This window comes from Xenopus tropicalis, chromosome 5 (assembly GCF_000004195.4).
Source record: "Xenopus tropicalis strain Nigerian chromosome 5, UCB_Xtro_10.0, whole genome shotgun sequence".
Lineage (NCBI taxonomy): Eukaryota > Metazoa > Chordata > Amphibia > Anura > Pipidae > Xenopus > Xenopus tropicalis.
Genome location: NC_030681.2, coordinates 130,131,917 through 130,147,005, shown reverse-complemented (window position 1 = coordinate 130,147,005; position 15,089 = coordinate 130,131,917). Strand labels below are relative to the sequence as shown.

General features: G+C 40.4%; 1 protein-coding gene across 3 annotated transcripts in view; it reads left to right on the top strand.

Moving 5' to 3' along the window:
* ryk (receptor like tyrosine kinase) overlaps window positions 1-15,089 on the top strand; it is a 61,925-nt gene that overhangs the window by 32,837 nt on the left and 13,999 nt on the right. Inside the window, exons 8-10 of one of the 3 annotated variants that reach the window (XM_012970475.3) lie at window positions 2,790-2,915; window positions 5,903-5,989; window positions 12,354-12,423. In XM_012970475.3, coding sequence (XP_012825929.1) covers window positions 2,790-2,915; window positions 5,903-5,989; window positions 12,354-12,423 — 283 coding nt within the window. Of the gene's footprint in view, window positions 1-2,780; window positions 2,916-5,902; window positions 5,990-11,130; window positions 11,303-12,353; window positions 12,424-15,089 lie in introns of those variants that run through there. The other 2 variants (XM_012970473.3, NM_001017272.2) reach the window with 2 other exon arrangements.

The following is a 15,089-nucleotide window of genomic DNA, read 5'->3' as shown; positions in this document are numbered from 1 at the left end:
GCTTCAGAGGGTTATATTTGGTCTAGAGTGATGTAGGTTGATGACAGGTTTGTGATTGGCCAGATGTTCTAGTTTGCTAGTAAAAGGAAATATTAATGCTTCCCATGGGTATAGATTTGCCATAATTCCTTTGATGTCAGAGCCATGTGGCTGTTTAGGTAAGTGACTGGCACCCCCAATTGTCACGCTAGAAGTAGGCGGCATCCAGAGGGCCAGAGGTTGTACAACCATCTATGGGGTCCTTATCCCTTTTTAGCCATTTTATTGTCAAAGATTGCTGTTTCTGAGTATATTAATATTTACTGACCCAAGGACAGGTGGATTCTCATCTTTATATTGATGGTGTTCAGTTCTAGCTTCTTGTTTTTCATTGAGGGTTCATGTTGGTTAATGGTTTATGTAGGAGTTCTTGCACAGCATTCGCAGGTATCCCAGTATATTAAATTCATGCTAATTATTCTGTATGTTCCATATCCTGGCTTCATCCTGCCAGACTTGGTCTGGTTAATGTGCAAACACAGCAAAGAATTCTTCCACTTGTAAGTGGGGGGGGATCATTTCATAGAAATCTGTGACTGAGAGAGCTTTCCTCTCGTGCTATAGTTTCTATGACATATTGACATATTGATAGTGCTTTTGTGTGTTTAGACTTCATAGTCTGCTGGATAGCATACATTGTGGTTGCATGCATTGATGGCCCTCTGGCACAGGCCCGCAAACTGTCGGGTCATTCCATGGTCAGCCATGCTCCTATCTCTTGTTAGCCTGTAACCCCCACCCCCACATACATCTCCAGATAGGCCTTATCAGCTAACTCATTTTTATGTGTTTCTGAATACTTTGGTTCATGGCGGAATCTTGAAGTTTAGGTTTAGTAGCCAATTAAAGAGTTTGATGGCCACCACGTATGCATGCGTGAAGAGTTTTCTTCCTAAAATGGGCACAGGGAGGTTTAACCTGGGAATGTAAAGTAGAATCTGGGACTGGTTTTATTTAGTTTAATTACACAATATTCATTTTTGTACAGAATTTGTGGAATGTGTTTTAAAGGAAAGAGAAAATGTTTTGTTAGTATCGACATGGCACTGTTACCTACAGCTACGTTCTACTGAGCGCTGCCCCGTGTGTACACTGCCTGCAGTTTGTGCTCAATGCTCGGGACCATTGCCAATTATATGCCTTGCCCATTAAGACCAGATGATGGCTTAAAAAAAAAGCAACCTTAATTGTGCCCTAGGGCATTTGTACTGTCCGTAAATGGCCATGGTCAATTATGAAACAGTTTTCTCTAAAGCTTCTGCTACGTAATGTCACCTGTAAGTCTTTGCATAGCCTAATGTAAGGTTGGCCTCTCTAGATCAGCGGTTCTCAACCTGTGGGTCGGGACCCCTTTTGGGGTCGAACAGCCCTTTAACAGGGGTCGCCTAAGCCCATCGGAAAACACATATTTCCAATGGTCTTAGGAATAATGTTAAGGTTGGGGGTCACCACAACATGAGGAACTGTATTAAAGGGTTGCGGCATTAGGAAGGTTGAGAACCACTGGTCTAGATGGCAGGGACCTTTGTCCTCTTGCGTGTTTCAGCTTTGCATTAACTTTTGCTATCTTAAGAGTGTTCTGTTCCTAGCAGTTTTGCAATTGGTCTTCATTATTTTTTTAGAGTCTTTGCATAATTTGCAAACATGGGAAAATTGTACTTGCCGCTCAAATTTTGAAACCATTAGGCGGGGTGCAATAAGGCTGTGGCTACAGAAATAATATAGATAACAACAAGAGCTCATCCCCACCCTGGCCAGTCCTGCACTCACTTTTATCTGAATTATGAATTATGAATATTCTACTGCTTCATTATTCATTTAACAAAAGGGACTGAGTTTTACCTACAACTTGCTTGCTTTCAAGGTTAAAACCCCCAAATGGTTGCCCTTTTATTGGCCCATTGGGATCACCTGACAGTAGCTGGAAAGGGTGGGAGCTACAACATGGAACTGACCACTGCTCCTGTATAAACTATAACAAACAAGGGGAAGTTGTGCTCACCACTACATTTTTTACCATTAGGTGGGGTGCAATGAGGCTGTGACTACAAAATTAAATCATATTATTTGCCCTACACTTCTAAATCTTTCCAGCTTTCAAATGGGGAGTCACTTACCCCAACAGCCAAAATCTTTTGCTTTGTGATCTTACAATTGTATTATTGTTGTTACTTTTTATTACTTATCTTTCTATTCAGTTCCTCTCATATTTATATTCTCAAAATGCTAAATAACTGAAAAACCTTAAATGTATAGAATGAAGACCAGTTTGTCTCAGAATATCACTGTCTATATCATGGTAAAAGTTAATTTAAGGTCGAGATTAGGGCCTACGGTTAAATCTCTGCTACTTATTTACTTTGTTGCCTGTAGAAAGACATTTTGGGGTGATTAATCTCCTGCTATAGCCAAAATTAACCGCAGGCAACTAATCTCCCTAAGGGCCCTGAGCCTAAAGGTGAACAACCCCTTTAACACTTGTGATGGCCTTATCAGACCAGGTTTTAACTGAATCCAACTATCATTGGCAGCAAATGAGTTTGTAATTCAATTATTTTGATTGATCAGGGCTTTCCTCTCCTGATACATGACTTGTGAAGGCACTTGAGCTTACAGTTTTCCAGCCCTGTTTTAGCCAGCACTATCAGCAAAAAAAGTAAATAATTACTTACGAGACTTTAGATTATAATGTTTGGCAAGTGCAACCTGGGTATTCATATTAGTCTTGTTTGGCTCCGTTGGCTCCTCAGGTTATCCAACACTACGGATCGAGAAGAATGACCTGAAAAGTGTAACTCTTCAGGAAGCCAAGGCAAAGGTGAAGGACATCGCCATCTCTCGGGAGAGGGTCACTCTGAAGGACGTCCTGCAGGAAGGTATTATTGGGGTACTTACATGGGGGTTACAAACTGCTTTGGTGGAGCTTGAAATGATCAAGGTGACAGCAACTTAGAAAATCATGTTGATTGTCTGTCTGATTCATAACTTTAATATTCTTTGAATTGTAAAGCTGGTGTGTGGCATTGTGTGGTGACTGCTCCTTTTCTGTCAGACCTACACTGAACATGATACAGTGTTATGTGGTGTAGTGTTTAATTGTAACTGAGCTCATGATATATTCAGAGCCATATTAACCATATAGGGTCAGTTACTAGAGTTGGCATCCTCAGGTCGCTGCCTGATACTTGCTGGCCAAATCTGGCAGTGGAGCCAGAGGTATCTGTGGTCTCTGATTGACACATGGCAATAATAGTGCATAGGCTGAAAGGGTGTGCGGAGGTCCGGTGCCTAGGGTGGTACCAGCCAGCCATGGATACATGGGAGGAAGAACTGCAAGAGAACACTTTTTTTTTTTTTCCCCAATACCCCTTCCGGTGTGTTATAAGCTGTGCAGTTCCTATGGAGTATACAAAATAGCTATTCTCTACCCTTTCATAAGCAGTAATATGCCAGTGTATAGCTATTTTTGTCCTAAAGAAGAATGGCTAACAGGGTTTGTCGGTGTTTCTTATTTTAGCACATAATGCCGTGAGTTTTTTGCAGGTGTTAATCTTGATGTGCAGTAATGTCTATTCATAGGGCTAGAGAAATACTTTTCATAAATAGCTACATTGACACGCTTTGTTAGTTTTCAAATAAAGTAGTTTATTTAAATCTTTTATTCCCCCCTATACAAGCCTCTGAAGCCCTGACGCTGTGCGGTAAATGGCTTACATAAGGGGACAGCAGAATACAAAATGCTATTGTATGTGAGCTGTTCTCATGTGCAGAGAAGCGTAGCCTCGGGTTACCTTGTTCCAGGTGTTAAAAATTTTGGCTCAGATGTAGTGCGATGATTGATGACTTAAAGCTTAATTCCGCCCACAACTGCTTGGTAATCTGTGTCATTTGGCAGTAGGGGCAGTGCTTGTTGTGTGTGTTACTTACTCAAAGCAATAAGATGGCAGATGAATAGTCACAATATATTAATCCTTAATTGTCTGCTGGCAAAATCCAAAATAAGTTCAGTACAGCACATATCTCTGCTTTCCTTCTCAGGGGGTGATTGGTCTTATCCAACTATAGGTGACCCAACTCTGGCAGCCCTGCCTTTAGCTTCTACAGACTGTACTAGTGGTCATAGAGCTGGTTATTTTACCCATGAATAGGTTGCAAATATTCCTTCCTGGCACCATGGTCATGGCCACCCATCTGGGGGACTTCAAAATGACTGCCTAGGAGACCTTAAGGTGATAGAGGGGGTGGCTTCAAGTAGACATAAAACATGTATTAACATCGGCAAGCAGCAAAGATGGTAGAATAGATGTGGTAAAGTGAGAGTATCCACCCACTGCATGCAATAAGTAACACATCACTGCTTAACGTAATCAAGTCATTAATACTTTAGTGCTTCATTTTAAGAAAAAAACTAATAAAAAATAATAAATAACTATTGTGAGTGTACAAAAAAAAAAGAAACCCAAATCCATAGGAAGAGTCTAAGGGTGAAAACAGCAGCTACTTTTTTTCATGGCTACTAAACTCCAGAAAATACCCCACCATAGACAGTACTGAGAATTGCCTCTGCTAAAACACATGTAGATACAATTATCGGTAAATATTCAGCATTGTCTATTTTAGTAGCCATGACAAGTAGCTGCTACTAGTAGCTCCGTGTGTCTTCGCCATAAGGCCTCAACCTGTCAGTATATGACACAGCTGTACACAGTCATTTGGCTTCTGTTGCTGTAAATGAAACGTTGATTTTACAGAGTGCAGCTGTACAACTGGATTTAGTAGCTTTACAGTAAAGATGCAAATTCTTATTTAGAAAATAACTGAACATTATTAAATCTTGCCTGCTATTCTAAAGAAGGAAGTGCTAGCAAGGTATTGTCCTGTGCTAAGAGGAGAGGGCCATACTCTATCTTCACTAAGCACTGGTAAGGATCTAAAATATGCTGTGCTTTTTGGGTCTCCAGTGCTCAAGTGGGATATTATTGGGTACCAAAAATACATCGACATTGGGGTGAAAGGGAATGGCATGGGTAAAATATTAAGGGGCACATTTACTAACCCTCGAATCCGAATTGGAAAAATTCCGATTGGAAAACGAACATTTTGCGACTTTTTCGTATTTTTTGCGATTTTTTTCGGCGCCTTTACGACTTTTCGGAAATTGTCGCAACTTTTTTGTTACCAATACGATTTGCGCGGAAAAAAACGCGAGTTTTTCGTAGCCATTACGACTTGCGCGAAAAAACGCGAGTTTTTCGTAACCATTACGACTTGCACGAAAAAACGCGAGTTTTTCGTAGCCATTACGAAAGTTAAGCAAAATCTGGCGATTTTTTTCATAGCGGTAAAACTTAAAAGGCGCGACTTTTCGCGCAAGTTTTAACGCTACGAAAAAATCGCAACATTTTGCTCAACTTTCGGAATGGCTCCGAAAAAGGCGCGACTTTTCGCGCATGTTTTAACGGTACGAAAAAATTGCCAGATTTTGCGCAACGAAAAAGTCGTGACAATTTTCTGAAAAATCGCAAAATACTGGTCATTACGAAAAAAACGCAATCGGACGCATTCGGCCCGTTCGTGGGTTAGTAAATGTGCCCCTAAGTGTGTAATTACCTTATTTAATCAGTGCCAAAAAAAGGGTATATTTGTTGCTAATGGGAAGTGTGATTTCTCAATGGTGACATATTTCCTTACGTCATTCTGAGTTAAGTTAATTATATTTTCTTGTAAAGTTTACAGTAAAACCCCTAATACGTGCAATGGCATGGTTCCATACTGCTTTTTGTTCTGTCTGTAAATGGCAAGCTTTTGTTTTCATATAAACCATACAACCATTCAACAATGGCTTTTTTTGTCTGTTTCTCAGGCACGTTTGGCAGAATATTCCATGGAATCCTAGTGGATGAGAAAGATCCGAACAAGGAGAAAGCGGTTTTTGTTAAGACTGTAAAAGGTATGGTTTCGTTAAACACCATATTGTCTCTGAATGACTTTGTGTATAGAAAACTCTATTTTAAGATGCCATTTATTCTGAATTTATGATGTTAGTCACAGCTGCACACTGTGCTTACAAGCAGTTATGGTAGAATAAACAAATTTAGTCTGCTGCTTAATTGTGACTGGTGGCTTTTTACAACTTTAGCTCCAAAAATTCCCGAGTGCTATTATGGCCTTTATGCTAGCCACACATGTATTTCATACAGTGCAATTTCTGGCAGGACTGTAGTATTGTCACTTGAACCAGTCATTTGCTAGTGTGTTTGCCAAAGCTGATCAGAAAATGGGTAGCAGAAGGGTGAGATTATTCGGCACATGTATCGGGCTATTACCTAACCCAGACATGTTTTCATGATCATAGCAATAAATGATTAGTAATTTAGGTGGAGGACCTGCAAATGATATATTTGCCACTGCACCCAACAGTATGTATGTATGTATGTATGTATAACTTTATTTATAAAGCACCTCAAGGGTATTCAGCACTGTACAATCTTACAAAATACAAAATTACACACCGGGAGGACAAGTGTTATAATAAATAAATACAATAAATATATATAAATGCACTGGGAATAAGTGCCATGTGGTATGAGACACAGTAGGAAGGGGGTCCCTGCCCCGTAGAGCTTACAATCTAAGTGGGGCACAAAGTCTGTGAAGAGGCAGGTGTGGCCACTTTTAGCTCTGGTTTTCTCACTTTGTGTATCTGTTGCCTTGTGTGAGGCCTGCCCTGGTCAGTTCCTTGCAATAAAATGTTTATAAAACCCAAAGTTTCATACACATTGCAAAACTTTGCTTATATGATATATATCTGTATATATCAAAGGGAATGTAAATTCTCTAGAATGTACTTTAGTACCTCCTGTTATGTTTCTGATTTCAGACATTATGGGGGAAAAACAAGAGACCTGAGATAAAATGCTAGGGGGCATGCATGCAGTTAAATCATCTTTATATTGTTATAATTCACTTAAGAGTTTATAATCAAAGCATCTGACCTGTTTAACTTTAAAACCATTTTTGCTGTTATTTTCCTTACAGAGAGGTTTATGTAATATAAGGGTCTCTTGGATGTGGATTAAGTTGTGGGGGGTTAGTGTTGTGCAAGTTCATCCTCTCTGTGGTATAGGATTGGCTAATTAACCACTAACGGGTGTATATTGCACAACCCTGCTGTCTCCTTGCCTACTCCTGCTGTGGGCAGTTCAAGGGGCCACACACCATAAAGTTTATACCTGTGAGAGGTTTTCAGCCCCTACAAGCAATGGATAGCACTGGGTGCCTATTTATTTCTTTTTTTATTTATTTATTATTTATTAAGTGCTACTAAGCAAGATACTTTACTTTCACCACTTAAAGGCAAATATATACAGCATATATACTCTGTAAGGGGAAGCTTTAATTGTGGTTGAGTTTGATTTTGATTCCAGTGGCTGCCCCCACCAATTGCCTATGCCATGCTACACCAGGCTAAAGATGAAACAGATGTTTTTTTTCCAGTGCAGGGTATTGGTGCACTGTATTTAAATTCATACAAAGACCCTTATGTTGTTTGGTGTTACTGATCTTTCCATTGCAATTTAAACAAATAGTTAGCATGGGGTACGTTGCTGCTTGGTATGTCCACCTAATCCATCCTCTTAAGTTGAAGCGCGTCACCTTTTGGATAGCAGGTTACCATCTGCGGTTACTGGTAAAATGAGCTGTTTCCTGCCTCTGCACTAAGAAACCCACATCATTCATGGGTTCATTTAAGTCATTTTATTTTTTAAAACTGATTTCCTTATTCTCTGTAATAATAAAACAGTACCTGTACTTGATCCCAACTAAGATATAATTACCCCTTATTGGGGGCAGAACAGCCTTATTGGGTTTATTTAATGGTTAAATGATTCCCTTTTCTCTGTAGTAATAAAACAGGACCTTGTACTTGATCCCAACTAAGATATAATTACCCCTTATTGGGGGCAGAACAGCCCTATTGGGTTTATTTAATGGTTAAATGATTCCCTTTTCTCTGTAATAATAAAACAGTACCTGTACTTGATCCCAACTAAGATATAATTACCCCTTATTGGGGGCAGAACAGCCCTATTGGGTTTATTTAATGGTTAAATGATTCCTTTTTCTCTGTAATAATAAAACAGTACCTGTACTTGATCTCAACTAAGATATAATTACCCCTTATTGGGGGCAGAACAGCCCTATTGGGTTTATTTAATGGTTAAATGATTCCCTTTTCTCTGTAGTAATAAAACAGGACCTTGATCCTTGATCCCAACCAAGTACTTGATCCCAACCAAGATATAATTAATCCTTACTAAAGGCAAAGCAACCCTATTGGGTTTAATTAAAGTTTCAATTATTTTTTAATAGTCCAAATTCTGGAAAAATCTATTATACAGAAAACCCAAGCATTAGATAACAGGCAACAGACTGTAAAACCTAAAATCTTTATTACATTTATTCAAAGAACAAACAGCCTATGTTAAACAACTGCTAGATTTTTGTATTCTGATTATTTTTTTTTCATTTACCCCCTTAGAGAATTGTCTTTCCGCCCTTTTGTTGCAAATATTATGATTAACAGAGTCTTTCTTGGGCAGATCAGACGATATTCGCACAGTTATAGGGTGGTACGGGGCCGTTCTTTGTCCCTGTGCCACGCAGGGGTGATTTTGTACTTGTTTCTTTGGATGTTTTCGCTTTTCAGTTCAAAAATATATTTATTCTGCGAGTGCCTCAGGAATTTGAATTTATGGAGTATTGTGCGCAGCCCGAGAAGTTGGCGAACCAACGCCGAGAAAAAGAAGGAAATAATATTGATAAGCCAACACAATATGGAAGCTGGGACTGTGTGTGCTGATAAGATTAGTATTTCCTCAACTAATCTAGAAAAATGTCAATCTCCTGCCCAAATTTCCAATGTAAATAAATCTCAGCGCTCCATTCCAGTGCATAGGAAACCAGGGCAAATGTGACAACTTGCTAACTGTTCGATTTTTAGACTATACAGGTATGTGATCCCTAAAGTGCAAACCCATAATCTAGAAAGCCCTGAACTACGGGAAGGCATCTTTCAGGGGACCCAGTACTTAAAGGGGTAGTTCACCATTAAATTTAGTATAATGTAGAGAGTGTTATTCTGAAACTAGAAAAAATTAGATGAATTGAAAAGCTGCAAATAGAATAGGACATTCTGTAACATACTGGTTAACCTTATAGTAAACCACCCCTTTAAATAGATGATTACTGATACTACAATTCTGCTACTTTTATTAAGTAAACAGAAGACACTGTTTTGACAACCATAACTTTTTCAGGGTAGAAGTCACAGCAGTAAAGCAGTTGGATTTGATACAGATCACATTTAGTAATGAAAGAAAATCTCCTGTGGTAGCACATTTCCACAATTATGGCCCAGAAATGTTTGATAGGTGTTTAAGTGACGGCAGTACCTTAAGGCTGCAGCCAATAGTCACTCGGCATTGCCACCACCTGAGTACATCCTTAACCATTTCTCAATTTATAATCTCTGTGTGTGGGAACCAATGCACTTATTTGAGCTTTTTCCTGTATTATGGGAATAATCTGGTTTATAAATTGAAAGAGAGAGTGGTTGAAAGAGGAGGTGGGAGAGAAACCAACTTGGGTGCGGATGTTTCATAAGAAGGTGCATCATAGTGCCAATATATATATATATTAGATTATTTCCTTGTACTGGCATGAATAACCCATTAGCTGGCGCTTATAGTGTAATTTCTAGGAAATGAAAGAAAGGCAGGGATTTTAACTTGTATTTTGTTCTGCTAATTATGTTTTTTCTATAGCCCCATACAGACACCTAATGGGAGCAGATGTGCGCTGTGTACTCTGGATTAATGGTGGAGTGCGCTCAGACACATTCTGTCACGTGGGCACATGCCTTGCCGTGCGTTTGCTATGCTCTCTTGAAACTCACTTGCATTGCTCCGTGTATTCCCTTACCAGCTCCTTCTTGCACCATTGGCCTCACATGAAAGCCTCTTTGGTATTTTGTCTACTCTTTGTGTTTTTTATATAAGCAAATCGGGAACAACTGAGAAATGCTGCAGTTGATTTAGGGGCCTAAATGTTTTGGCATGAATAGTAATTGGATGAAGACTGATGTCTAGTGAAGTGCTTCCTTTAATAGGAGTTGTCAGAGCTCTCCTACGGCTTTGCTTCTTCATACTCCGCTGTTTCACGGATATAAACAGTTCATCTTGGCCTTGTCAAAAAGCAAAAAATACCTCTTTAGTTAAAAGCATCATTCTTCAGTACTGTCCAACAGATTTGTACCTGGGCTGAGCCTCTGGGATTTAGATTCACTCCAATGTTACTTTGGTCTTGTGTTTGGGATCATTGTTGGTGTATTGGGGGGATCCTTAACTGAGAAGGATCTGGGTTTTTTTTGTAGATAACAAGTTGTCTAATTCCTGGCAATGTCATTCTGTGGCTACTAAAGCAAATAAAGTGCTGTCTTGGATAAAAAAAGGGCATTGACACAAGGGATTGAAACATAATTTTGCCTCTTTATAGGTCTCTAGTAAGGCCTCACCCCATTTCCACCAGTGTCAGACATTTAATAGAAATCTAAACTGAGAAAGTCATGGAAGAGTCACAAAAACTTTATATATGTGTGGGAATATATATGTGCACTGGGGTTTGCTTGAAAGTGGGTTCAACTTAGACTTGGACTTTGGTCTTTTTAAGCTCAACTTAACTATAAGTTAAATTGTGCCAAAATGTTCGGCACCCCAGAGTGATTGTAATTGCTGGTGCTTCTGTTAGGGGAAAACCACCCCAGCCCAGGGTAGCTGCAGGGCAGCAATGCGCAGTAGGGGATAATGGCGACTTTCTTGTTAAAGTTATGCCTTTCACTTTACTGCCCATGCACGAGTGGCACGAAGGCAGAAGAAGGAAGAGGATCACTGTCTCTGAACTTCCCTGGGCTGGTGTGTTTTTCTCTTAACAGGAGCACTGACCCGGGGTATCCAGTAACTGATTATAATCACTGGGGTGCCTAATATTTTGACTTCCCCCAGTGATTTTACCTTTCCTTCTCCTTTAAAGTTTAGAAACTGACGTGCAAGTGTTCCAGTGACCTACGTGCAGCCGTTTATCATTGGGGAAGTTGTGGGAAGTGTATGCCATGTATCTTCTGTTCCTTCAAGCTATGGAAAGTTTTCCATACATTTCTGTGACTGTGCCAGGGCATTTCAAATAAAAGCCTTTTGTGTTGAAATATTGTTTAATTTATTTAAAGAATAATCCTCATGTTCTGACAGCATGTTGAGATGTAGCAGAAGCCCCCAGCCTCTTGTGAGTCACATTCATATAAACCTTGCTGTTCTGTAGAATGAGCCCTCCGTGTATTCACGGAAATCTTTCACTACCTATAATTATATCCGTCAGCCAGTAGGCCAAGAGTTCCAGAGAAAAATACATATCTGTCTACATTGCCTTTTAGCTAAACTGCTCCGTTCTGGAAAAGAAAGAATACATAGTGGTGCATGGGATACGAGCAGCCATGGATTTGGCCACATCCCAGTACTTAATATGTTATTTTCATTGTGGCATGGCCTTGTAGGAGTTTTTCCATTGCCATGTGTATCCTATCTATTTTTCATTTGAAGTAGCACCCTGTGCACCGCTGTGTTTATTCACTGCTTCCCTTTTGAGCTCATTCGTCGTGCTAACGGTATGGCATGGCGTAGGTCATACTGACATTTCCTTTTCCAACTTCATACTAAAGATGGGAATTGTAGCATATCTGGCAGAGATCATCATCTGGCAGGGTTTTTGCTCTTACCCAACCGTCAGTGATCTAACGGGACAACACCACCGTCACTGTAACAACTGTTATCCGGGGCCTACACATTTATTGGGGGTGTAGCATTTATATCGGATTTCCCAACCTTATAATTGTGGGTCTGCCCCCAGCATAAAAGAAACACTGCTAAGTTATATAGACTTGTCAGAGTGTATGTTCTATTTAAGTGTAAGGTATGTGTCCAAAAGGCAATTTAAGGGGTCTGTATATCTAGTGCTTTATTGCTCTTTCCTTGTATTATTGTGTTTGCCTGTATTGTGCAGCCTTTCACCGCTGATTTATGTACAGCACATTTGTACTCTTGCAACATTAGTGCCTTTATAAACATTTGCAATAAGGCAGTGCTGGAATCTGGGAATCTTTTACCTATTTTTTTTGTTTGTTTTTTAAATGCTATGATAATTTAATGTGTTTAAGTGGATTTAATTTTTGAAGGCATTGACACCCTTAATTTGTGTTTTAGATCAGGCCTCGGAAGTTCAGATCACCATGATGTTGACTGAAAGCTGCAAACTTCGAGGTCTGCACCATAGGTGAGTGATTTCCCCCATCCACTGCAGTCAGGGTATAACCACATGGGCCAAAAGTACATACACAGCCCTTTCTAATTACCTTTATGTGTCAGGAACATCTAATAGAGTGAAAGCGATCGAATACTGAAAATAGCCAATTAAGAACAGGAAACAATTAGATAAGCAAACGAATGAGATGAGGAAAGAGCCAGTCAAAGGGGCACTCTGCCATGCCGGGGATTCCAGTTTGCTTCCTGCTGGTTGGATTGTTCTGTGGCCCAAATAAACAGAACAACACAAAGGTGCATAGCTCCTCGTATGGTAGCAGTCAGTTCAGCCTGCAGGGGAGCCATACGGGGAGTTACACATGTGTAATAATAGGATTTCATGCCAAATTAATCATTTGTGCTACTGGACTTTTAAAGGCCATGTAAAGTTTGTTTCACTGGAGGAAGCCAAAATGTTAAGCAGACAGTTTTTTTCCACAGGCCAGTGCAATTCTCTCCTAATAAGAGCACCAGCTTTGTGAGTGCGGGGTGTCTAGCTTTCTAACTTTACCTGTCCTTTAAAGATTAAATAAGTCCTTTTGTGTTAAGGATTATGTTTTTAAAGGAGACATACAGGATAAACGAAAAAAACCTTATCTTGTAGACCATATGTAGACAATATGATCATTTTATTATTATTGTTTTTAATGGCCCGGCGATATGAAGCGCCACACAATAAACTACATATCCCATAATGCAGCTCTCTTCTAATCGCACTGGCACTGTGACACATGCGCAGTAGGGGTTGGCGCGCGCATACGCCGTCATTTAAACAGCAGAGACAGAGAGAGCTGGTGCGTCACAAAATGTGGGGAGAAAATATAAGCAGGAGAAACCGGGGAGTTCTGGCGCTTGCTTCTGGCACAGGTAGAGATGATTTGGGGCCAATATATGATTTTTTGGCTGCTGCTGCCGCCTGCTGGCATAGGTACAAACTGGGGCCAAATTGGGTAATATATAGTGTTGGCTGCTGCTGCCACAGGGACAGATGGGGGGCAATATGATGGCTGCTGGCACAGGTACATGGGGCAATATGGCTGCTGGCACAGGTACATGGGGCAATAATATGGCTGCTGGCACAGGTACATGGGGCAATAATATGGCTGCTGGCACAGGTACATGGGGCAATAAGATGGCTGCTGGCACAGGTACATGGGGCAATAAGATGGCTGCTGGCACAGGTACATGGGGCAATAAGATGGCTGCTGGCACAGATACATGGGGCAATAAGATGGCTGCTGGCACAGGTACATAAACAAACTTGTTACCAAAAAAAAGATGCCAGGTGTCCAGCTCTGATAAAATGATATAAGAGCAAAGACAACTGAATTTTAGTGTGTTCAATAAATGTTTATCCTGTTCGACCTGCGACCTAAAGTGTGTTTTGAATTTTGGCCCCCTGTGCAATTAAGTTTGACACCCCTGTTGTAGACAATGATGAATAATATATGGTGCTGGTTTCACTTTGCTCTAAAAATGAATCCTATCTGTAAAACCGGCCCCTTTATTGGAGCTCCCTATATATTCTCTTTGGTCTCTGTCAGTGTTTCAAATGAAGGGTGGGCGTGTCCTAATATTCCCTTCTAGAAGCTAAGTAGGAGGGAAATAGCCAATTACAGCCCTGCACACACACAAGCAAAGACAGGCTTTAGTTCCCTATCAGTTCAGCTTAGCTGCTGATTGGTTCCTGTTCTACAGTGCAATGTGCGGAGAGCCGCCGCCCCCCTGCACAGCCTGGGAAAGGAGGAAGCAGGAAGTGGCACAGATGGGGGAGGTACTAGTAGCGTTTTTAAAGGAATTGTCAGCCCAAAACACTACTTTTAGTTATCCTGTTCTACGTTCCCTACCCACAGTGGGATATCTTTCCATTTCCCCTTGCCATCCCCTCCCCCCGTTACTGTGCAACGGGTCCTAGAATTCCTTAAAAAATAATCCCTGTGCTGTACTCTCTAGGATAACCATTTCCATGTTATATGTCAATGTTCTGTGTTTATATGCTCAGAGGAGCTCAGTGTGGCCCAATTAAATGGATGCTAAACTGCTAGATATGTGTGTGTTCTTGCCCAATGAAATGAGCCTGATAATTCTATGGGGTGTGCCAAGTTGCAGAGCTGTGCAGGGGAAGAGCCACATTAGCCGTATAGGCTCCCTTTTCTGGCCACTCTTGCTTATTAATGTTTTTGTTCAATTGTGGAAAAATGTGTCAAATCATTCTAGGAATATTTCCGTAGAAAGCTTTTCTTGCCCCGTTTCTGTGCGACTACAGACACACCCTGCTACATCCTTTATTTGTGCAGTCGCGGGTTTCTGTTCCAATACCTGTACAGTTAATCTTCCTTGTTCTGTTCTACAGCACTGTCAGCCGTATTTCAGCAAGCCCATTCATTAACTAGCCTCTTGTTGGAATGGAAAAGCCATTTCTTTTATGTCTGAACTTCATTGCTGGAAAAATAACTGCCTCAGTTTATGACAGATCTGTTTTTTATTTTTTCCCCAATTGTTTTAGTTAGAAAACAATTAGGTTAAAGTGAAACTGTACCCTATGTGCCCTAGGTTGGACTTTGCCTTGACTTTCCTCACTGACTTATTCAGTAAAATGGCACTACATGTAAGCTGACATTACAGTTTTCTGTACACAAA